Source organism: Limulus polyphemus, unplaced genomic scaffold (assembly GCF_000517525.1).
Source record: "Limulus polyphemus unplaced genomic scaffold, Limulus_polyphemus-2.1.2 Scaffold1224, whole genome shotgun sequence".
Classification (NCBI taxonomy): domain Eukaryota; kingdom Metazoa; phylum Arthropoda; class Merostomata; order Xiphosura; family Limulidae; genus Limulus; species Limulus polyphemus.
In genome coordinates this window covers 116482-143487 of record NW_013666834.1, presented here as the reverse complement: position 1 = coordinate 143487, position 27006 = coordinate 116482, and the positions used below count along the sequence as shown (strand labels likewise).

General features: G+C 31.8%; 1 protein-coding gene across 1 annotated transcript in view; it reads right to left on the bottom strand.

Moving 5' to 3' along the window:
• The window catches only part of LOC106462681 (protein lin-54 homolog), a 49486-nt gene extending 24642 nt beyond the window's left edge, over positions 1-24844 (bottom strand). Inside the window, exons 1-7 of the mRNA XM_022390008.1 lie at positions 24795-24844; positions 14387-15267; positions 11736-11951; positions 11299-11500; positions 9058-9176; positions 3780-3971; positions 2100-2344 (exon numbers count right to left, since the gene is read on the bottom strand). Coding sequence (XP_022245716.1) covers positions 2100-2344; positions 3780-3971; positions 9058-9176; positions 11299-11500; positions 11736-11951; positions 14387-14950 — 1538 coding nt within the window. The 5' untranslated portion in view covers positions 14951-15267; positions 24795-24844. The remainder of the gene's footprint in view (positions 1-2099; positions 2345-3779; positions 3972-9057; positions 9177-11298; positions 11501-11735; positions 11952-14386; positions 15268-24794) is intronic.
• Positions 24845-27006: the final 2162 nt, after the last annotated feature.

Sequence of the window (27006 nt, the reverse complement as noted above, 5' to 3'; positions counted from 1 at the left end):
TCCCTAAAGCAGCTAGTCATCACCACCCACCCCCAACTCTCGGGCTACTCTTTTACCAAAGAATAGTGGGATTGACCGTCACATTACAATGCCCCCAGGGCTGAAGGGGCGAGCATGTTTGGTGGGACGGGGATGTTTTACATATCACTAGCATAATGTGCTACATTATTCTTTTGTAGAAATAACCACTAACACTAACTCTGTCTTCAATGTATCTTGGATATCACAAGCGTCTTTCTTGTTTTAATTACATCCCAAGTAGAGCTAGGCAATTTAATTCATTACCCATGAGCAGCAATTATGTTGGTTAATATCACAAACTAACTGATGATTCAAAATTATGATTAAATTAATTGAAACTAGTGTTTTCGGTTATTCCAACCAAACTTACATGTCCTTTCTTTCTTATAGAAAACAATGTCACTTATTTTAAACTGCTGTCCAGAGAGTTTAATTTGTTTTGAATTTCTTGCAAAGCTACATGAGGTCTATCTGTGCTAGCCATCCCTAATTTAGCAGTGTAAGGCGAGAGGGAAGGCAGGTAGTCATCACCACCCACCACCAACTCTTGGGCTACTCTTTTACAAAGAATAGTGATATTGATCGTCACATTATAACACCTTACAGCTAAAAGGGTGAGCATATTGGAACGGGGATTTGAACCCACAACCCTCAGATTGTGAGTAAAATGCCCTAACCACCTGGTTATGAGGGAAGTCCACTGGCTGGCAGAACCTGCCACTAACCATTTTCTTTTAGTTTTTGTTGTTAAATTACTGATTAGAGGGAAGACAACTAGCTGCAGTATCCTCTGCCAACCTTTATTGTGTTTGTTTTTGTTGTTGAACTGCTGGTTAGAAGGAAAGCAACTGTGGCAGCACCTGCCACCAACTTTTGTTTTTCTAAGGTTGTTGAACTGTTGACAAGAGAGAAGGCAACTGCCTGACAATACCCAGCACCAATCTTTTCTTTTGTTTGTAGGTAATTTGATTTAAGGAATGCTATATTAATTTATTAATCATTTTACACTAACTGCCCATCTCCAATCCCAACCAAGAAAGAGAGCAGATGGAAACATAAGCCCACTGAATTTCTCAGGAATGACCATAAACAATATAGATAATTTGAACTGTGACACAGTAAAATGAAGGAAAAAAACAGAGAATAGTGAATTAAAAAATAAAGTATGTGGTTAATAGCTTTTTTTCAGCATGCAAGTCTTTAATATAGTTTTTTGATGAAACATGCCTATGATTTCAGTTAACACACAAATAAACACTAATAAAATTTTAGGTTGTTAGAATTTAATTGTTACCACTACCACTCACAAGTCATTGAAAACAAATATTTATCAGTGACCTACCTTTCAAAATAGCACAACCATTACATTTGCCAAGATATATCTTCTGTCAACAACATTTTTGGTTGAAATAATTTTTTTTTAAATTTATTTTCACTGTGTTTTCAATAAATAATATGATATTTCAATTATGTGTTATTTACATATGCTAAACTTTTTTCATATATTCAACAACAACAACAACAAAAAGGGATTTGTCTGATCTAATAATTTGTCATAACAGTACTCACCAAAACTAACCACACTTACCTGATGTCTTGTTACAGAACAATATACCTGTACTTTTTACATAGATTTAATTCAACAAAAAACATTATGAAGAACGAAAAGAAAAAGCTGAAAAGAAACTACAAAACAAGTCCCAGATGTGTGGTTTTTCACCCCAGCAGGATCTCTATCCCTTCCAAAAAAAGCTAGCCCTTATATTGCAACTTTTGCAGAGCTATTCTTCACTATTTAATTTTTTATTACTTTGTAAAATCTATATTTCATTTCTTAATTTCACAAATCATTTTGTGTCGATTTTTTTTAGATCTTTTTCAGGAGAAAAATCTTTCTTATGAAAATTTCTATTTCAAATTTGTTTAATTTCTGTTTCTCCGCTGTCTTACGACTTTATTATGGTAATAAATTCAATTCAATGAACATCACATCTATGTAATTAAAAAAACTGGTTTTATTAAAATTTGCAAATAGAAAATATTTTATATTTTTAGCTTAAAATCATTTATATACTTACCCAGCAGTTGGCTGTTGATTCCATCCTGGTGTTCGAGGTGGTAATGTAGACTGGGGTGGCACTGAATTGTAACTAATTCTAGTACTTGGTGTGCAAGACACTGGGATAAATGTTGGTTGGCAGCCAGATGGTGTACTGCTCCCTACAAGAGTAGTTGCAGGGAGTAGAGTTGGTACTTGACCTGATGGCAGTATCATGCGAGCAGTTTGGTGACTTCCAGATAACACCTGACCATTCTGTTGGACCTAAAATTACAAAACTGTTCTTATAATTTATTTATCTATTTCTACAACTAACGTCCTGACTTTTACGTATCATTGCAAACTCAAAGCTTAAAGCTAGCATTTTCAATTCTTGTATTCAGTCTCTCATAAAACCCTGATTTATAATTGTAATAGAAATGAAATACAGACTAATACTTTCACTTTTGTTGATGTGACACAGGGCTCAATTTTAAGGTAATTTCCAGGTTGCCAAAAGCACAACCTGGCCTGTGTCAGAGGTTGTCCAGAAGGCTGTATAGACCCTCAAAAAAGATCCAATTATTACAATATTGATGTACAAAGACCCTAAAAAAGACCCAATTACAATAATTATGATGTTTTTATATCTTATTTATTTCCAAAAAGTACAATTAATGTTTAATTGACAATATATTATCTTAATTGAACTAATTTTTGATGCCTTATTTCCTGGGAAGTTTTGTTACACTGGAAAAAAATAAGCCCAAACCGTGCTAACGTTACATAGTATTTTAAGGAAACAAAGAGTCAAAGACCTGTAAAACTTTTAAACAGAACAGTGATCTTGGTCAATCATGTTCAATATTTGCATTCTAACCAGCTTTGCCTGCCCGGCAAGTACAGTAAAGTACAGCCTGTAGTAAGACTAGACTTGAATACATACACAATGATCGAGTGCTGCACACATACACCGCTGATATGTATTGTCGTTCATACTCATAGTTTATATTGACTTGGATAGAGGTAAAGCTAGACTTATTTTATTTATTGTTATTCTGTTTTTCCTGATCAAAACTTTCATAAAATTTTGTTTGCAGTTATTGTTAATATGCTCTGTTTATTTTGTGGATTTTCCCTCTTTTCTCATGATAGCTAGGCCTTCTGTATTTCCTTGACTCGACAGAGGTACAGCTTGTCCATGATAGAACGTTGAGTGATAAAAATAGCATTACTGCCAATTACAAAAGCAAACTTTTCCTAAAATGTTTAGCCCCTCTTGATGGATTGCATCAGCATTTCCCCTTTAACAAAGTACAATATTTTTTAAACAAAAAAAAATGGATCAAAAGATATTTTTGTGGGGGTTCAAAGTTTTGAGTTCGTAGTTAGGGAATTTACCGATGATTTTGGTTAAGGATCGGAATCCACATTATGCATGTAAAGTGAGCATGGATAAATGTACAGTAGACTGAAATGCTGTTTTGAATAAGGATCTGTTCCAGAGCACTAAACATCCATCAGACATCAAAGGGATTTAAGTTGGTCATCAGAGGAAGTTTTTACTCATCTCGGACAACTGTTAAAATCGAGCTCTGTGATAATAGGAATTACAATACACCATTTCCCCAAAAACTCTGCAACATAAAAAAGTGTCAGATTGTCTTTTTATTACATTAATGGTAAAAAAATAAAAAATAGAAGTATTGAGCTTTCTAACCTGGTATTGGGAGTTGGTTGGAATCATAACATATCTGGATATGCTGTTTCCACCAGTCAGTAAAGTGTTGCCAGTACTCTGACCCTGAACTGCTGCTGAAGTCAGATTGATTGGCTGAAGCTGAGCTAACTTTGTGACTGCTGATGCAGGAAACAATAACTGCTGTGAGCCAACCACTGGTTTTGGAGCAATCTAGATTTATAAAAAAACAAATTTTGTTTGAAAAGAATAAAGATTTCATTTGTAGAGAATGACAAAGTACCTACAAACACTAACTACAATATTTTTTTCATAATTTCTTGTGGAATAAAAATTTGCAAGAAATAAGCATAAACTAATCTTTTTTAAATCACAGTATTCTGAATTACAAACAGTTTCATGTTTGTGTTTCTGAATTTCACTAACACACGCTGCTTATCTGTGTCTGGCCACAAAAACAACAATCACTGTTCACAAAACTGACAACTTAATATCCAAGTCCATCATTTCTATTTGGAACAGACAGAACATAGTAAGGACTCACTGCTTTTAAATTAAAGCTTTTTGAAAGGTAGAAGTTAGCAACTTGAAAGGTTATGCATACAAGTTCCAGTTTCATTATAAGTATTGCTATAATCAGTTTCCTTCCAAAATTAGCATCACACACAAAATCTTCAGAAAGTTATGACAATTTTCAGATCCACGAATAACCCTAGTAAAAAAAATGGTAAATAAAATAGTGTGTGTAAAACACACACTTAATTGCCTTAAGATGCATAATGTTTTATAGAGGCCTATATTTACAGGTGAATGCAACATGTCTCCAACACAAAATTCCAATATGGTTAATTTCGAAACCATAAAAATTGTAAAAAACACAGAAAAATTGAAAACTGCCTATATCATTGCTTGGAACCTGTAAGAAAGTATCTTTGTACCAAATCCTATGCAAGTTGGTTGACATGGATGAGTAGTTCATGAAAAACTCAAGTTGTGCTTTCCTCAATGAAAAATTGAGCAAAAGACAAAAATGTCAAATTGTCTATATATCTCTGTTTGATTTAGTATCTTTGTACTAAATCTCACACAAATTTGTTGAAATATGACCATGATATGGACCAAAACTCCTGAAATTATGCTTTTTATGACCTTTCAAACCCTCCTAAAATTACCAAAAATGGGCATGACACATTTTTGTATGTATATATATGTGACCTGCAGAAAAGTATATCTTTGTACCAAATTTCATGTAAACTGATAAAAACTAATTGACCAAAAATTACAAAATTTTGCTTTTTTGTGATCTTTGATCCATTCCCCTCCTAAAAATAATAATAATAAAAAGACTCAAAATGGGCAAATCCAACTTTTTTTTTTATGTCAATGTGTTGGCTGCTTAAGAATTTATATCCGTGCCAATTTTCATCGTGATTGCTGTAAATATGACCAGACATGATCCCAAAATACACATTTTTGGGTTGTTTGACCATTCACCCATAAAATCCTTAAAGCAGCTTATAAAAAAAAAAAAATAGTACTGGGTATATTGGACCAACATACAACCCTACCTAGTTTCAAATCATTGCGCCAGAAATGAAGGGATGAAGGTCAACTGAAAAGTGTTTAGGAAGAAAAAGAAAGTAAGAAAGATGAAAAAACAGCAGAAAAGCAATGTTTCTTCATGGAGGCAATTAGTGTATGTAACAAAGCAAGTGATAAATGCACTCATGAATAGCTATTCTGTTCAGATATTTTTTCTAGAATTGTTGGACATAAGCTAATTTTCACAGGTGAAATTGTAATGGGGAAGGGAAAAACACTTCAATAAGGTATTATTCTTAAACAAGAAATAGCACTTAAAACCAAACCAATTTCGCATGTGTAATATCATAACTTTTAATTAATATTAACTTATAACATGCATAACTTGCATTACAATAAGGTTCATGAGGTACCTGAAATCTAGCAAATCCATATTTTAGATCTTGTGAACTTTCTAGTTTGTATACAAGACTTCAGAATATTTAAGTAAATCTACAAAGAGGAAATTACACCTCATAGCTTACCAAGGTTTCAAAGAAACTGTACACTTGAATCTTTTGAAGCACTGCATGCTTTGCAAAAGTAAGATGTACTTAAGTATTTGGCTAATTTTGAGATAGGTGTGATTGATATACGTGTGTAAAAATCTCTGCAAAACATAATATTAACTTCTGATCAGGGTACAATAACTACTTAGATGAAAACTAAAACTAAACCTGGTATTAAGTATAGTTCATTAAATAAACATTTTTTAAGTTATCTATAAAGATCAGAATAACTTGTTTTATCAGTTAGGTAAAGTTCCATTAAAAATATATTTGGCCATAAAACCCATTAGTTTTAACCAAAGACTTGTGTATGGCACAAATGGAATTGTCTTAAAAATATTTACACATGTAATTATTGTAGGTGTTTAAATAATAAAACCAACATGAAATGACAGAGTTTATTACACTTTTCAGTTAAAAAAATTCCTGGGCTTTTCTACAACACATTTAAAACTAACTGTCTATTTCCATATCCAAAAGTTTTAAGTCTGACACAGCAGTAGCATTTTTAAACAAGTATACCTCTTAAAACATTCAGTTTACTTAAAAATCACCTGAAATAATTTAAACGTGATAATTTGTCCTGTGTATCTATGGTTATCATCTCAATCCATTCATCAATCTTGGATCACTGTATAGCAGATGTATGCTTCTTTTCACGGATGTAGCTAGATAGTGTAGCCTCACTCATGCTGGTAATGTCAGAATAGTGCAAACTATGCATCTGACACAATCACTGCTTGATAAAATTTCTGTGATCCATTTGTACTGTGGACTAACAAACCATTACTAAATGAAATAACACCCATGGATGTGACTTTTGCCCACTAGATTGCACCCTAAAACATAATTTTTTTTTTCCTCACCATTAATACTAATGATCATGTACACTACCACCGATTATAGACAGCAATTATTAATGAGAACTTCTGAGTGAATGTAAAGATGAGTATATAATAATATGTCAACCACACTATCTACTATATTCAGTACTGACAAGGTCTTTCACCCAATGCCAGGGTTCTTCAAATCAAATGAGATAAAGCAGAAGCAGCAGTGGTTGACATGATATTTATGTTAACAAACTGTTATGGTGTGAACTGGATTAAGTTAAAATGAAATTTTTATCAATTTTATTCATATCACAACAAATTGGATTTAAGGTAAAAATTATTTAACAATATTATTTTCTTGAATTAACATGTTCAGAAAAAAGAAAAGGACGGTAATTTAGTTTTCTTATATTTTTTTTTGGTGGCTACGAGGTCAGTCAAATTGACCAACCTGGTATAGAATTAGGGTAGAGAAAATAACACATAAAATATAAAGTTTTACTGAAAATAAACATTTGAAATGTATTTAGGATGTTTTAGAGATTACACATGAAAATTGAGATTTTGAGATGAAGAAAAGTATTTTTAATTTTAACATGAAAATCTGATGCACTCAAAATATTCAAAAACAAATAATCAATATATTCAACATCAAATCTTTTTTCAGTATGAATATGATTTTTTGAATGTGAAAGGTTTATAATGTTTACTGAAAGACTGCCAAATTTCATGAAGATATACATACTATGTCAATAGTTAGTAGTATCAAATCTATAAAAACTATATACGAATACTAAAAGGTCACATAGTCGGTCAAATTGACCAAGCCTGTGTGGAGATAGTTAAGGATTTCTTGTAAAACAGCACAAAAGTCTAGCTTTTCCATGTTTTTATACAAATTTGATTTAATATACGGGTCCAATCCAAAACAAGCTACATATGCACATATTTTCTCTTCACAAGAGAACTTGGATGCAATTTTACTATCTGAGCACATCTTTTTAAACAGTTCATTTATGTTTTAACAGCTTTTGTAACTGTGCTAGCTAACAATGGTCTTCCGGACCCACAAAACCTCAGCTTTCCACTCATCTTCTATAAAAACCTATGAATCCAGTCTGCCCTGTAATGAATAAAATGCATAATAAGGCGCTGACACCTAGATGAAAAGAAGTGAATCATCCAAAGGCTAATTGGAAAATAATGCAACTTTATTAAATTGCATTGTGCATTTAAGTCAATGAAATCTGACCCATTTTCTTTAATATTAAATTTAACTTAGGAATATTATTCACTTACTTGCTGGACTACGCTATAGTGTTGATTTGTCACAACAGTAGGACTAACTGTTGATGTTCTATCTGGCGTTGGCCTAGATTCAGACGATATCAAACTGCATATGATCAGAATGGCTGCTGTTGACGAGTGCAATTTATGCACATTAGCCTCATGCTTTTTTCTCCTTCCTATGGCTTATCGCCGTGGGCTCGCCCATATTGCCAACATCAAACTTTTTAAGGCTCAAGCTTCTTGGCAATGTTCACCCATAACTAGCCATTCCTTATACACATTCTTTAGAAGCCATGCATTCTTAAATATACAGCATGTTTTATACTAGTATACATTCAAGTCAATACCACAGGACATAAAAATAATGATGGGAAAAAAACGGATGAATCACGATTATACAATTGCTTAAATGGAAAGCATCAGATGTTGACAGCCTCATTCAACAATGTACCACTGAAGTCATTCAAGTTGCTATTCACGTATGCACATGTGCAGCGTATGCTCGTCACTAAGGAAGAGCTCATTTGGAAGATTGTTGCCATTGGATATTATATGACGTAATAATCAAATAAACAAATTATATAAAACACTGGTTTATAATACTGATAGAATATAAGAAATTACATTACACCATGACAACCAAGGCTGAGAAACAGTGATGGGCAAAAAAAATTGTTAAAACTACACTTGTATTCGAGTTACAAGGTCAAATTATCACTCTGTTCAGACCTATTGTGACTTTTTTCCTGTGGGTCTAGGAAACTCAAAATATGTTTTTGTTTAGAGCATACTAAAATCAATCCAAAATTAAAATTTGTGATTTTTAGAAATTTTTATGTATAAAATTAAATACATAACTTTTTTTATTGAATAAATTTCAACTCTGAAGTTTTTTTTAATGTTTAAAAGAATGATTAAAATTCATTCATGCCTAACCATGTCTTACAAAACAAAATGACTATTTCCAGGCTTATCCTTGAATTGAACCATTGCAATAAAATGTGTGTAAATTCTATGTGGGAATACAAATTGTATGTTTCTACATAAAACTAAAGCTACTGACAAATAAAAAGTTCAGCTTCTTACCTGATTGAGTCCTGAATGACCATTACTACGTTGTAAAGCAATTTTCTGATTTTGAGGCAGGAGTGTCATAGTTGATCTGATTGAAGAAGTGGACTGTGTGCTTGGTGCGAAACTACGAACTAATAAAATTTATGATTAAATATACGTAAACAAAATATGTCTAAAACATTCATCAGAAGGATGAAGAGTTGGTTTCACTAGAAAATAAAAACAAGTCTGAATGTATTCTCATAACACTTATTAAAAAACTGGAACAAGGAATTTGGCAATATTCAAACAGTATAATCCTGTTTCTGACTTAATAAATATCAAATTACCAATTTTGTGGACTTTAGAAGGCATACATTATAGCTAAATGTGACAAGCATTGTGTCTGTAGTCAGCAATTGAAATGATCAATATATTGGTATTTGTAATAACAGTTATCATCAAATAGAAAGTTATTGTTTATTTCTCCAAATCAAAAAAATAAAATCTGCAAATAAAAATACAGAAAGCATAGGTGATCAAATTAACAAATCCCAACTTTTGGTTTTTTTGCCAACTTCAAAATTATTGTGATAAATACAGTAATCATGATAATTACACGATAATACATTATGGGAACAATATTTTTCTTCACTACCCATCACCATTAGTCAGTAAAAGTATCAATACCTTTTAAATTCTCCCAGACATTGCCCTAAAGTATTCATATAATTCCAATAGTTCTACAATGGACCACTTTAAGAAAAAAAAAAGTCTTATAACTTGCATACTCAAATTCCTAATGTTCAAAGAGAAGAAACAGTTCAATGCTTCAAAATCGAAAAGTCCTTTGAGACCTATTATGTCACCAACATAAATCAAACATTTATAATGCTGCCAAATTCCCACGATTAAAGTACCACATTAAAATTCTAATTTACCAAAATATTTTCTATAGAATGTTTCACTTTCATAATCCTATTAAACATTTTTGGAAAGTAATGAACTAGTACAAAACTATACTCTTAATATTACCTTATGCTATTCCACCTATTCTAAAACATTTTTAGTATGACTATTACCTATATAATTTTACATTTGCTGATAGAAAACACAGCCCCGAGACCATTTGTTGGATTTAACCAAAATATTCCATTAACATTAAATTCTTTTCCATGACATTTATTCAAAATTTCATGACTTTTCTCGGAAAGTGGAATACATTTATACATCTTCAGATAGATCATGTGAAAGGCAGATTACAGTTTCAAAAAATTTATTTCAAATTGTTAATCATTTAACATTGAGTCATGAGACATATGATAAGCTATTCTATTTCGTCAGTCATATAACACAAGAACTGATAAATATATATAAAAATATCAAACATTACAACTACTGATATTTAAGTTTTGCATCAGTTTCAAGCCTCCTTTTCTTATTTTTAACCCCTCAATTTCATCCATTCCACATTTCGTTTTTTCCCCTTACTTTAAGTTTTCTTTTTTGAACCTTCGGTTCATTTACATACATCATGTACTCATCTGTGAAAAATCGCCATTATCAATTTGGCCAAAAATTGGTTTTCAAATTAAGATAAAACTAATTCTTCACACTTAAGTCTTTGATAAACAAGGAACAATTTCTTTAAATAGCCCAAAAACTCTTTTAAAAAAGTGCATTACCAATGTTAAAATTATGCAAATAATGTTCAAAATAGTAGTTCTATATTAAACAAAAACAAATTTATAGAACCCAGACTATTATTATTGCATAAGACTGCTAAGTAAGGTTTACCAACTCCATAGGCTTTACATAACTCATTAGACATTGTGGTTATTTATTGTCAAAATATCAAAGCTTTTGGATGTGATAGTGGAGGGCTTGAAATGTTGATTGACTTGGTAGCTTAAAAGGAGATCCAAAATGACCTGCCATATAGTCCTTTGTTCCTGTTAATAACTAAGATGAGCAGGAACAAATCAAATTAACAATATGTATCACTGAACACACACATAACCTCAATTTTGACAAACATCAGTGGCTACAACATAAATGGGTTGACACATTTATATTCTGGTCTCATTGAACTAGAGATTAATTGCATTCATTAGAGTGCATTTTCAATTCTTTTTTTTTAGTCGTATAGTGGTTCTATCAATTCTTAATGGATTAAAAAAATCCAGAAAATTGACTACTACCTCAAAAATGACTAAAACAAATTACCATAATGGATACTTTTTTGTGAGTTAATGCATTAATATATGAAATTACCAGTCATGTTTTGGGAAATTGGTGTAGCAACTAGTCGCAGACATGGATATCTATTTGAGGTCAACTGAAAAGAGGGGACTGAAGCTGTTGATGTTGGTGTGGCTTGTTTAGCAAGGATACTTGTTTGTGAAGATGAATTGGATGCAACAAATCTAATCTGAGTTGGAGAGGCTGTGGTCTGAGTTGCTGATTTAAGTGTAGTCTGAAAAGATACAAGCAAATAAAATAAAAAAGTTTTGTCTTCACAAACCTGAAATAAACATTTAGTTTTATCTCTGCTTCAGCAAATACCATAAACTGGTAATGAAATTACATATACCCATGAAAAATGTATATAAAATTTTAAAACCTGGCTTTTGACAAAATGCAGTGAATGTTATTTTCAGAATAATATATACATCACTATCTCTCACAAATACATAAAAGTTAACAAATACCAGTACTACAGGTTTTAGCATGACTTTTGTTGGCGAGTGTGGCACCACAGGTTGTCTGGATAAAACGATTGATGCAGTCTGAGATGCTGCAGGTTCATGAACACCAATACTTTTGGATTTGCTGCCTACAGTTATAGCTGGAGCAATTTTCTGTGGTGACCTTGGCACAGATACAACATTCACTGTGTTCTTTGAAGGAGAAAGCACATCCACCACCTAGAAATGTTAATAATGCTGTGTCAAAGTACAGGTAATGATAATGAATAGGTGTTCAGTAATTAAATGGTATCAGAGTCTCATGGCAATTCATGAATTTTCTTACTTTAAAAACTAAGGTCTTCTTGATTCAATAATTTTCTAACAAAACTTCAGCAATCACAATGTATTTTCTTTTCTAATCCTATGAATGCACAGTTTCAGTAACAACAGGAAATACTAGAAAAAAAATCAAATTTTCCATGCAATGAGAAACCTAAGCATCATAAAAGCACTAACTGAATGTTTAAGATTAAGGTGTATACATTGCATTTTATTAGTTTGAAAGAAACCTTTTTAGCATGTACCGAAAAGATAAAATGCTTCCTGGGAATACTAAATGACATTTAGCATTATGCAGTAAAGATGTGAAGTAAAAACCATTAACTCCAAGTTGTGACAGGTCATTTATTGCAAGTGAAAGATGGTAAAAAGTTTAACTGAGAATGAAACACTTCATTAAGTTTTCTTATAATTGTATAGTTTATCAGTATTTCTTTTCTGGAAGATAAAGCTGCAGCTAACAACCAAAAATTAAGTGAAATGGCACATAAAAGTATAGGTCCAAAACTCCAAACAGTTTTTAGTTAGGAATAATAAAACAAACAAAAATACACATGATTAGGATATATAATTAAAAATTAAAACATGCAGAAATATTAATATCAATTTCCACCAGTGACTTTTAATACATTACAATATTGATATCTTTTCACATTAACCCTTACTCCTGCCAATAATAATATTTCAGTATTTTTAACATAAGAAATTTAGGTTTCTAGATACGTTACATTCCATGAATAGTCACATTTTTATTGGTTTTCACATGATCTAATGTGAATCTATTATCACCTGAAATTCTGTAAAACTAGTGCTACAGAGACTGAATCATCAAAGCCAGGCCAGTTCAATTTTCTCAAATCTAAGTCCTAATTCATGCTAATTAGCATGTTTTTTTTTTCAATACATAAATTTTTGAAAGTAATATAAAATGCACTTTAAACTGAAAAGAAACTCAGTAAATTTTTAGGAAATGTACTAGTTGAGTGAATGGAAATGAACTGATAAATTAGCAACTAATTAATAATTAAACTTTGGTGATCATACAGAATGCTAATCATAAAACCATGAAAATGTAAAAAAAATCTATGAATGTAGTCTTTTCTACTTAAACAGAAGAAATAATAATCAGGCAACATATCTAGCCAAAAATCAACATGAAAAATTGATCTATCAATTTAGAAAATATACGATCTACAAACAGCATATTAAAGCATAAATGCTATGGCGGTATTTTTTTTTTTTTAACAGAACAAGGCTAAATCAGAATAATGGCCCCCTGCCACAAAGCATGTACAACCTAAGTCTAATTTTAAAGTAACAAAATCAAAATCTTGGAATGATCCCTGCAGAGGCCACATCCTCAACATACATATTTTTCAATCATCTAGTGAGACTAATTCAAAAGTTAAACAGTTGCAGTTAAATGGTAATGCTCTTGAAAGAATAATGAATACAATTACACCAAATACTTGCCAGATCCTATATGTGGTCAATGACTTAAAGAATAGCAGCATATAATCAGAACAAAGATGGTACTATTTGATCATTAAAAACACGTATATCAAAAAGTAAATAATATATGGCAGCTTCTAAAACTTATGTCTTGTTTGTAGTGGGTATATTGACTACAATGTGATTTCTTGAGCCATAAAACATATTTATAATATGCTAGAGGCTAACTAAAAAGCTAAAACCACAGATTTTCTGTTGCAATCAAATGACTGAAATAATCCCACTTCATAGCTAATTCTGGTAATTCACTAAACTTCCACAGAAAGTTTTTTTATTATTATTGTTGAACATTGATATTAGATGTAGCACAGCATTCAAAGTAAACTTTATCTACAACATAATTAAACTGTCATTAGCCGAGTGTAAAACTAATTTAAACACTAGAAAAATAATAATAGTATGTGATAATATGTCAAAGTTTATAATGTTTTGCAAAATTCAACAGCATTATTATTTCATGCGGGCTACTTTTCTGAATGCTTTAATAATAAGATACGTCATGCAATCCATTCAGCAGCTGAGTTGTGCTGATCACTCACATACCATTCTAAACCAAATTTGGCAACCTAAGTTTTCAAAATCCTTAAACCCACCAAAACTATTATTTTGTTTTAAGATTTCACTTAGTTAAAATGGTCTTTAAATTATGTTTGCAAATCCATGGTAGCTTGAAAAGAAGGTCTCATGAGCAATTTCTTTATGTTGTTAAATGGAGAATCTGTATCCTCAAAAACAGAACTTTTGTGGTTTAAACCAAAGGCCTTTTGAAATTACTAATTCTATATACATGTTTATAAAATCATTTATCCTTGACTTCTTACCTGTTTAATTGGATTCTTCTGAGCTGATGGAAGAAGTCTAGTTGAAATAGTAGTGGAGTTTGATTTGGCGACGGCAATCATTTTCGTAGGATTACCACTTAATAGTACAGAATGAGCTGAAATTGGCTGATTTTGACATGATGAAGGAATCAAAATTTTTGTTGGAATTCCTGAACTTTCTTTCTTTTTATTTAATGCAGCTATTTGGTTGGATGATCCACAACTGCTCGTTAAACATTTAGTGATCACTTGAACATTTTCTTGGTTGATGTCTAACTGCTCTATGTGTACATTTCCAACTGTCATTGGCTGCATGCTTGATCCTGAAGCTTGTGTAAACACAAGTTTAACATTTGGACTCTTCAATGCTGCAACACTAAGATTTTTATCACTGGTTTCAAATCCTTCTGTTAGTTTTACTGGTGATGATGAGGTAGTCTCAGTTATTGTCACTCTGCTATTTATAGGGCTTTGAGCAAAGATAACTTGCTGTTTGCTAGATGAAGTAACTACACTCTTTTCCACAACAAGATCAACAGCTGTTGCCAAGGTAGCTTCAGCCATGGCCCAAAATGCTAATAAACGAGTTATTTTCACAAATCACTTTTGTATCACCATTTGATGTAAATGTTTCATCAGATATGGATTTGTCTTCTTTAAGTTCTATATCTAATTTCAATAATCCAACAACCATTCCACAGAATGGGTAAGTTAAGCTTTTTTGTTATTGTTGAACAGATTTAGAAACCTTCAGCTGGTATATGTTATTGATTGTGTTCAAGACAGCAAAAAACCAAGTCACTGGAAAGAAACTGATTTACTTTACAATTTGTAGTAAAATCATCATTTTACATCTTCTTTATCTACCTGGTGATTGCTTTCTGAAAAATAAAGTAAACTTTATGAATTAATGTAGTTTATAAACATAAACATACACTAATATTTTTATTATGAACATAATATAAGAAAAATAAAATATTCCATTAACATTAAATCCTTTTCCATGACATTTGCTCAAAATTTCATGACTTTTTTTGGCCATTGGAATACATTTATACATCTTCAGATAGATCATGTAAAAGGCAGATTACAGTTTTAAAAACTATTTCAAATTGTTAATCATTTAACATCGAGTCAAGAGACATATGATAAGCTATTCTATTTCGTCAGTCATATAACACAAGAAATGATAAATATATATAAAAATATCAAACATTACAACTACTGATATTTAAGTTTTGCATCAGTTTCAAGCCTCCTTTCCTTATTTTTAACCCCCAAATTTCATCCATTCCACATTTCATTTTTCCCCTTACTTTAACTTTTCTTTTTGAACCTTCTGTTCATCTACATACATCATGTACTTGTCTAGCTTCTGACACTGACACAATCAATTCTTTACTCATATCAACTTTCATAGGACTTCCAACTGATGACATGTGATCAAGTACAACTCTCTTTCTCAAATTTAGTTTGCACACCTATTTGTTCACAGAAAAACCTCTCTCTACTGAGGCTTGGCCATTAGATAGGACTAACAACCCTTTCACTATGTATTCCAACTTTTCAAAGCCTTGTCTACCAGACAGAAGATCAAAATACAAGCTGTCAATTGTTTCTTTCAATTTTATCATCAAAGGCAATGAATCTTTACTCATATTCAGAAACAACCTACATATGTAGAACACTCAGGTTTGATCATAAAGAAAACCCAATGGAGGTGATCAGGAAAAAGTTGAAGAAGAGTGAACATGAATGGAAGCAGTCACAATCAGTGGTAGTTTGTAAATGGAAGGACAAATGGGACATGCTCACAATTAGCAACATGCACAGACTGGAGACAGTTCATTTCGCAAATCGAAATAATAAAATTATGAAAAACTCAGTATCGTTTGTGACTACAACAATGGCATGTCAAGGATAGACAGATCTGACCAAATGTTGTTGTATTACTCAGCTCTACAAAAAACTATCTGATGATATAAGAAGATTGCCTTCATACCATTGAAATATTTATTCTGAATGCCCACATCCTATGCAATGAAAATAGGGAACAGCAAATGAAACTCTTAAAGTTTTTTGAACAGGTAACAATTGATCTGCTAGGAATCACCATGGTGGATCTTCAAGGCCAAGGTTGACATGCAACTCCAATTCCAAAAGATTAATTGTTTCACTACCTCATATGTTTATCACCCACAGAAGACAAAAAGAAGCCAACCAAACCATGTCGTGTCTTCACAAAGGCTGGGAGGAGACGAGAAAGCTGGCTACGTGTGATTTCTGCCCTGAAAAACCAGCCCTCTGTATAAAAATGTGCTTCAATCAATACCATATGCCTCAATAATGGACAGATAAGAAGACAGACATTTGTAATCATTTACTGGATATTATTTTTTTTGTCATTTGGTTATAATGGGAGAACTTATTAGTTCATGAAGCATTGAAAGAATAAAATCATTTTTTGAAAATGTTTATTGACTATCAATTGCTTATTGATTCAGACCACATCAAACAATGCCATGGATCATGTGGAATAACCCTATTTAAGTTATAATAATTTATTTTCATGTTGTAACCATGTCTTCTTTAGTCTTAGTTGTGTTGAAGTGAGCTTTCTGGAGATATATAGTGCACCTTAGTGAATTTCAAGAGCACAAATAATGATACAATACATATTTCATCATGATTATTACATAGATTTATGTTCCCCAAACTGTCAGCAGATCATTTATTGCTTTATCTGGGACACCAGCATTATGCTGTTTACTATTCAATAGCATAATTTTTTCTGTGAGTATACTCGTAGTGGCAAAATCCGGTACACCCAGCAACAAATCGATTATACTCGTAGTCAGCAGTCAATATGTTAACCACCATTGAGCATGAGGGTAAATCTCTATAGAAGAGACCAGTCTCATCTGTATTAAATGCATCTTCAAACCTGTAGCTAGTACAATCACCTACAACAGCCAGGACTACATTAGATGCTTCTCCACACAGGGTAGAAATGTGCACATTGTAAAAATTGTGCCACCTGTCCAGCCATCTATTAGAACCAGAAGAGCCAAAATGACCAAGAGTTTCTGCATACATCAGTGCTCTCTCTTGAATCATCCTGCCACTGATAGGGATGTTTTCTGCTATGGCTATAGTGAAATACTTCCAGATGATCTTATCTAGGTCTTCACAGCATGCTGTTCTAGGCTTACTGTATTTTCTGTGTGAGTACTCCCCCCACTTCATCAAAAGTTCTTTTATTTCCTTCACTATATTCTAGATTTGCATCTTCCGAACTCTGACCTCAATTGCTACTGCATGGCAAGATTTCCCTTCTTCAGCACTGATACTCTCTTTTCCAGGATCAAAATCTTATGTCTTTTAGACATGGCAAACAGCAGTATTCAACAGGACATTTGACAATGAGACTGACAGGCAAGTGCCATGCACATACGCGAGAAATTTTGCCATGTGGATACTCACATGCAACAAACAGCAGTATTTAATTGGGACAATGGACAACAAAATTGACAGGCAAGTGTCTTGCTCATGTTCGTGAAATTTTGCCATGCAGGTACTCATGTGCAACAAACGGTTGTTTCATTCATAAAACTGAAAGGTGGTTGCATTCTCAGGGTGATCATCAAGAGATAGTAAACAGTGTAACTGCATCTGGCCAGGAGGATCTTTCAACAGGGGAATACTGTATTAGCAATTGATCAATCCTCTATTGATCTATAAAAAAATGAGGCCCATGCATCTCATCTGACTCCTTTAAAACCATGGTGAAAACATTTTCTGGTCCCATTTTTTTTTATCTGTTTTTAATTTCTCATCCTTTTTGTTTTCCACCAAGAGACTAATATCAAGATAATTCAGGTCAATCCCAAAATTTCCCCTAGAAACTTTCTTAACACCTTCTTTTTCAGAAATAGAAAATATTTAAAAAAACTACCATCTCACAGTCCTCATCAGCATTATTTAAGAGTCCAATCCCTATTTAATATATTAACTTATATTTAACACCCTTAAAAAATACTTGCTGACTGTTTCAACATTATAAGCTAGTTGATTCTCATAAGCCCTTTGGGATTTCATAAGTTCTTATTCAACCAAATCCCTAACTTCCCTATATTTATGTAATCTTCCATCCTATTTGTGTATTCAAAACTTGTTAAACTTAGTCATTTATCTTGAATTTTCTCCTTTATTTCGTTAGTAAGTCAATATGGGCATTTTTGAAACCTATAGTGTGTATTTAGTGCAACTAAAGGCTGCTTAAGACATATACAAGTCTGCATGCAATGTGACCACAAATATCAAAATGACAATGTAACAACTGAATTGTATAGGTACATTTTCTTATGTGAAAATTGGAATGCAAATCAAGAAAGAACTGATAAAATTTACTTGAAATGTTTCTTCCCTAATTTAAAAGTAACTGCTGTTGATGATTATGAAGTAAGAGAGATTGAAACTGTGAATACCAGAATTTTGCCCAGGTGAAAAACTATATTTTTCAACAAATTTAAACTTTGTCTGATGTGAACAAATCATTTAACCAAACAGCCTCAGGCTCAAAACAGTTTACATCTGTTTTTATTTAATTTTATTGTTTTATTACCCTGTGTCTAACTACTAAACCCACTTAACAAGCTAGAAATCACCTAATGACACAAAGCTTAGGTTAAAGTACTAAATTATGTAAACTGCAATCTTCTTGCATTCATAGCTTAGAGAAATCTTTTTTTTATTTATATTTTCTTATCCAACTTAGAAATTTTCTATTTTTTATATTTTAATTACTTTTATAACAATAATTAAGAAATATATAAAAAGCAAGAAATTTAGTATTTACATGTAGGTCTTGTATTTTTTGCAGCAAAGACTCGATGTGTTAATAAGAGTTAACCCTAATTTTTGCTTGGGTTGTTTAGTACTTTAATGAATTTTTATTTATTTCAGATATTCAATTTATAAGACAAAATGCCCAAAGTATACAATGTTTACAACTATTATAATTTAACTGGCTTCCTAAGCTATAAGTGTATTAAAGTAATTTCCTTAGCTGGTTGAGCTAATAGATTAAAATTTTCTCATTCTATTGGTTACAAACAATTTGTAAGCAAATTTAAGAGGGAATTATTGAGATTTTTTCAAAGACAGTATATGATAGGAGGGCATAGCATGTGGGTTGGACTTCCTGGTTTATACCTAAGTGAAACACAATGATTGGAAGCTATAATGTTGAATTATATCTCAGTAATATCTACAAGTTTGCATTAAAACTCAGAACTCAAATGGGGTGGATATATTTAAATTGTGCAATGTAGAGCAAACATATGTCACGTGATACAGAAAAGGTGATGATTAAGAACTAATTTAAACATTTCCTTTCAAAACTGAGAAATTAGAACTTGTATAATATTAAATTTATTAACTACATTTTAATGCCAAGTTTATCAACATACATTGGTAATAAAATAATTTAATTAAATTTAGAATGTAACACTGTAGAAATGTCAACATGAACTTTTAATTACCCATATCCAGGTGGTTAACAGAGATTTAAATTTTAAGCATTATATCAATAATATGAAAACTCTGTAGTTACATCATGTATCACACACACACACACATATATATATGCAAAACATAATTGGACTCAATAGGTCCCAGGATTACTGATGCTGGATATCAACTATAGTATACTGAATATCTTATCACATTGTAACCAGTAACTTTAGAGATATGCTCTCCCTTTGACCAAATGCATAATCCTGGTCCACATATTCTAGATCAGCTTTTCGTATAATCAAACAATCATAAACAACCCTAGGCATCTGATAATTGACATTTCCACCCCATGTACTGTATGACAAGAAGATGGGGACTACATTATCTTTTGTTGACCTACCATCTTTAAAATACACTGAACAAATTCAATAAACACATAATATCTCTCCTAATCAAACATGATCACCAACTTCTCTCTCTCTTTCTGCTTATCTTTCTTCACTTGAAGATGACAGAAAGATGCAACACTCATCCATAAACATTTCATAGAATTTCTAGCCTTATAACTCCCTGAATTGCAACTGGGAACATAAAAGTAATTGGCCATTTTGGCAAACTGTAAAACAACTACTCATACGCTATAGAAAATAATCCACTTTCTTGTGAATCCACTCACTTCATGAATGAAAAATATTAAATGCTCCTAGCAGAAGTGAACACAAACAAAGGATTTTGAAACTTTGTATTAGGTTTGATCTTTCCCATTTTCCTTTTTACATACATGCCATACAAAGTGAAATTTCTAAATAACTTAACTGACAGGTGGTGAAATGAATGACAGACTGAGCTTCAAATTTATTTTTAGCATTTTAAACAGCTTGCATGCTGAATATTACAGTATATTAAATATCATCTACTTTAAATCCTATTTAAACACAGATTCTTTGTGGTCGGTAAAAGAAAAATTCAAATACCATACATAAAAAATAACTTTGCAATGATTTAATGCTTTTTTACTTTTATTCCACAATAAAGAAAGGTCCATTGGACTCTGTTTCAATAAAATTAACCTTTATGTTTTAAATATTTAGATTTCAAACAAGGAATTAAATGTTTCGGAAAAGTATAGCTACAAGGCACTAAATTTTTTTAATACTATTTCTTGACGTTTTGAAGTCCGAAATGCATTTTTTTCTCACAATAGAATTGATATGTCACACAATATTTACTACACCTTCAAAACATGGGTCTCTGAATGGTAGGAATAATAATGGCTTACCCCATATTTTTGTGATTTCAACAAATTTTAAGCCTTCACAAGCCCTCTTTTTTTTAAATTACAATTAAACAAAATATTCTTTTTGTAACAACTGATTTACTTCCTACAGTTTAGGTTAATCCCCTCCTTGTACCAAATTCATCGATGAAAATTAATTGCTACAAAGAGAAATACATCTTGTTCAATTGTAATTAAAATGAAAAATGAATGTAGGCTTACAATTTGTAAATTACTTAAAAAAGTACTGGGGTGGGCCTATTATCCAAACCAGGCTCTATATTATGAATTTACCAACTGGGGAATGAAAGTAAAGAAGAACATTTAACAATATATCAATCCACACTATATCTGCTTTATCCAGTGCCAATGGGGTCTTTAATTCATTACCAGATTTCATCAGGCCAGCCCAGATACAAAAGACACATCAGTGGTTGAGACACCATTTATATTACCAAAATTCTATGAATAATAACTGTTATGGTGTGAATTAGATTTAGCTGGAGAAAAGTGATTTTTTATCAACATTTTTAAAAATCATTTACAGATATAGCTAATGATGAACAACAGAATGACTGCAGCAACAACAAACATTTGACATATGTGTGTGTGTGTGTGTGTGTGTGTATGAACTTTCGCATTCAAAACAATGACAACATGGAGTAGCATGCTAGAATTTGAACTTAGTGCAAAAGTGCAATACAGAGAAGATTTATCTCGCAGAGTTTGAGAGCTTTCACAAAAAAATCTGCAGTATATTGGTGATAAACAATTTAATTTTCCCAAACTCCATATGAATTGGTAGATATGTGGCCTTAAAAGTCACACAGGACAAGATTTAACACATGCTTATTCCCAGAATAATGTTCATCCCTTTGTGCTCCAAACCAAAGTCCTGTGTTTAAACATAAGATATATTATTCGAATAACATTAAGGCCAAATGTTACTTACTAAAGATTCTACAGTTTTAATGGGATATTAACTAGACCAGAAATGGGTATTTTGTGTGTTTGACAGTGATTATCTTCATATAATGCACAACATTATTCTAATATTGAAGTATTACTATCTTCCACAATATTATTCATTTTTCTGAAGTACCTCAAGACAAAATATGGAACTTGCCTTTATTTTTTTTGTCAGTTATTTCTAAACAAAATGCTCATATAGCTTCTCATTTACTGATGCAATGATTGCCTGGGCAACTGCAATAAGACTTGTCTATTTATATTCCCGTAGTACTCTGCCCCATGTTGTTGTTTTTTGCAAACCAAATGTTTGTGCATTCTGAGATTTAGTCCCCTGGTAACACAAACTTTTGACACCTTATATTTTCTATACAGCTTTTTAAATTCTTTATGCACAAGTAATGTTTGTAAAATGGCCCAACAATAAGTATATAAAAGAAGGTTGGCCTGAGAAATTTGAAAATGGAAATATATTTTAAATTATAATGGAAATTAACGTAATGGTAAATTGTCTAATCCTATGACTTGCTTTTCAATCAATTTTGTACTAATTGCTAATATTACACCTGTTAACTTTTAGTATTGATGCAAATTTAGTAAATATTAGTATTAAAGCTAAGAGTTAGACTTCCTCTGACTTGAGCCTTAACTTGAAAACCCCAATATCATGAACCACTATAGCGGTTCATAATTGTGATTGCAAAGAACTGAACAAAACCCTAATAGAATGTTCTGGCAAAAAGCACTTTAAACAGTAAAGATTCAGCTCAAACAACACTTTAAAACCTTTACTATTGACTGCTAAGTATGTAAAATAAGGAAAAGAAATTCTGCTCAAAATGGCTCTTTATAATTAGTATTATTATTCTCTAGCCAACCTACAACAAAAACAGTTTGGTATATTGCACCCAAACCTTTTGTAGAATATTAAATAAGGTACTGCAAAGGTTGTAGGGGCATTGAAAAGTCAATTTTTTTTCTTCCAAATTTTACTGTTACATAAGCTAAAAACATTATAATTCCAGTGTACACAATGTTAGTATTACACCTTGAAGTTAGCTTTCTTACAAATATCTGGTGTTCCTTTAAAAAGTTTAAGTACAAGGTGAAACAGAAATTACCAACCAATAATCAATGAATATTAGATGACTGTAACATGTAGATAGTCAATGTTTTGTACACTATACAGTCAGTGTCTTTGGGGAACCAACCCCTATTACGTATGAAGTGGAGGAGTAATATATATATATATATACACACATAATATTAAATTTTATTACACACTTTCATAAAATAATTACTTTAAATGACATGTAGGTTTATTTAAAGTGATGTTTTAGACATATAGGTTTTGCTTGAAAAGGCTACTTTTCTACTGGTAAAATTTTATATGTGCTTAGTGGGGGTTGTGTCTTAGACTAGGCATATATTTACCCATTGCTATGCATCATAATTCATATATAGAATTTAGTTATGCAGAAACTATAAATGCTCACTATATTCCCAAACAAATCTCCATGACAATCTACAGCTGCAGCTTAACATTTTATATCATGTACTAATGTGATCAAATAGTCAATAGCTACAGAAAATCATTATGAACCATATAAGCTAGCTACCATATCAAGTAATTCTTTGCCCAAAGTTGAACATAAAAAAAAGCCATCAAATAAGATAAACAAAAAATTGGGAATTTAAAAACCTGCAAATAGAGATCATAAAAAAGTTAGGAAACAAGGCTGGAGATACTGTAGACATAATTTATTCAAACTACAAATCCCTATTTTACTCCTTGCTGTTAACTAAAATTACATTTAGTAGAGTCAAAATAGGAATTTGTAGTTTGAGCAAATAATGTCTATAGTATCTCCAGCCTTGTTAAAAGTTGTTTGCTTATTTTTTACAATCCATATTTGTAGGTTTTTAAATTCCCAATTTTTTATTTATCTTGTAGTTATAATAATAACAGTGGCAGTAGCACTAGTAATAAACCAAAAAGTTACAATCCTATATTTGACTTAGTAATCAATCGTTAATGTTACTTTATTCTTACGATACTGTGCTAACTCAATACGAATTAATGAAAATTAACATGTAGTAGGACTGTTAAAATTCAAGCTGAATATAGAAAATAAAAAGCAGTTACGACTAACTTAGCATTACTCGTTGGATTTTTAAGCCTAACTCAATATAATTAGGTATGGGATATAACTTATACATAGAGTATACTATAGTTATACTTATAGGCTTTATAAACATAATACTTTAAATTTAATAGTACTCACTATTAGTATTACTCTAGTACTAGTAGTGTAGTAGTAGCGAGAACTAGTATTAATAGGACTGCGTTTTCTTCCTAGCTTCGGTCTGCGATACGGGATCTTAATTTAAATTTAAGTATTAATAATAATAGAATTAGAAGTTAGCCTAGTACAGTAGTACTCAGTAGTAGTGGTATACATTAGAGTTAAGTGAAAGTGAAAATTTAAATAATTATACTATGAGAAAAACATACGTAAGACAAAGTGCCCTTGATTATAAATGATTATCATAAGCCAGGAGCGTGCAAGGAAACTTTACAAGTAAACCATATGCATTACACGAGAAAAGCCTCAATCGATAGTTTTAAAATAAACCCTCTCCTACCTGAAGAGGCTTAATCTTTCTAACCATTACGATAAAACACCACAAACAGCGCGCGCCACTCAGGAAGTTGCATCTCATATAACGCGTCATGCAAACTTCGATGAATCTCTCTTATGATAGGTCTTTACCTTGCCACGTTCACGCGCAGTCGCGGAAAACTCGAAACTCTGGAATGCCGCGCCATATTTAATCTCCCTTTATCAACTTGTGTATTTTTATTATAATGAATATATTTTACTGCATTGAAATTAAACTTACATCACATGGACGATTTTTATTTTCTTAAAACAATAAAATAAAAGTTGTTTTCTCCTAGTCTAATTTTTTAACGTCCGGTATAAAATGAAAACATAGCCATGAGTGAAAGCAAAAGAGAATATGTTGATAATGGTTAAGTGGACATTGCACTTTCAAAATAATTAATACATTCAGAGTTTGGAGCTAAATACGTTGAGCTTTGTATGTGTCGTGATTTGTTCCCACACACAGTCTGCTACTTATACAAAACATCACATACTACAAAGTCCTTAATTAAATAATATTTGTGCTGCTTATAAGTGGTTAAATTGATAACACTCTATTTAATCCACGAGTGCGTGATTTATCATAATAATTTAATAAAACATCAAATAAATAAAATATAATGATTAGATTTACATCATCTGTACATGTTTCAACTGGGCTACCCACTTTTCCTCAGAAAAACAGTAAAGGTTTTTGTTTTGTTTTTAAATTTACAGTTCAGCTGAGAATGACTGGGTAGCCCGGTTGAAACATATAGAGATAGTTCAAATACGATCGTTTAATTTTATTTATTTTATGTTTTATTAAACTAGACCAATAAATCGCTCCCTCGAGCATTAATATCACATACTATAATTTGTATTGTTATACGTTATACTTTCAGTGTTTTAATTTAGATGTTTAATATAGGAAGCTGCTAATCGTAATGATGATGTAATAATTGAGAAACATCGACTAATATCTAGATTGATACATTAATTATAGATACGAATACTGAGTAATGAATGGGCAGTTAGTTCAATAAACGTGAATTCTGTGAAGTATTTAGTGCGCTGATTGTTAAAGAGAAATTAGTTCAGTGTCAGTAAATTAATTCAGTGAAAGCTATCAAATCTATTCTGCCCTCTGAGTCATAAATATAGTTTGGTCAACCTGGTTTCAATCGAGTAGGAATATGATTGGGTAGAACGCGCTCACGTGACAACAAGGTGCCCACGTTTCCCAGTTTATTGAACACCCTAAGCAACATTTGATTTGCAATTCGTGTAATTCCTGTAGAAAATATGCCGTGCTGTTCAACTTGGAGCTGTTCAAACCGATCTGGATGTGGAAAGATGGCGCATAGGTTTCCTCGAGATCCAGAACGCAGACGGAAATGGGAAATAAAAGTTCGTCGTGAAAACTCTAAAGCAAATGATAACTCTTTTTTTGTGTTCGGTGAGTGAACCTAGTTTTTCTTCGTTATTTTTCGTTTTTGTGTTAAATTAGATATTGTATCTCTTTATTTATTTCAAATCTTCCTTTGGAATTTATGTAAATATTTGATTCCCTGTAATACCGTTTTAATGAGGCCCAATATGAAATTGGAATAGCTGATAACATCAAGAAGCTCCTCAAACCAAATGCGTTGCCATCACAGTTTGCCTTTACTTCTACCCAGATAGTAAAGAGTTGTAAACCTCCTTGTAAGAGACGTCGAATAGATGATAATGAAGAACCAAACAATCCAAGCAATAGCATATAGCTTGAACATTCCTGCTATAATAGGTCATTGAAGATGAAGATTGCTCACAACCAATAGATTCTTTTAGTTATGATAGCTGTGAGGTCTCACCCCTCCCCTTTATAATCAAAGAGTGTGCACTGCCATTTAGATATGACTAATACGGTAATTAAAATACAGAATGCTGACATGCTAGTATATGTATCTTTGACTGTTAGAAATAATATCTAACGCATGAGGGAAATTAACTCCTTATTTCCTCTAGTTCTGTTGTTTTCTCTAGTTAAAGCATTCTTCAATGTAGGGAAAAGTTGAGTACAATTAATCCTCATATCAAAATATAAAAATGAATAAGAGGATAGCAATGTAAGTTAACAAAGTAATTTTAGAAGAAGATGGATTCTATCAACCTTTTACTATATATGTTTCTCGCCATTTTTTCTTTACTTTTTCATTTTATATAAG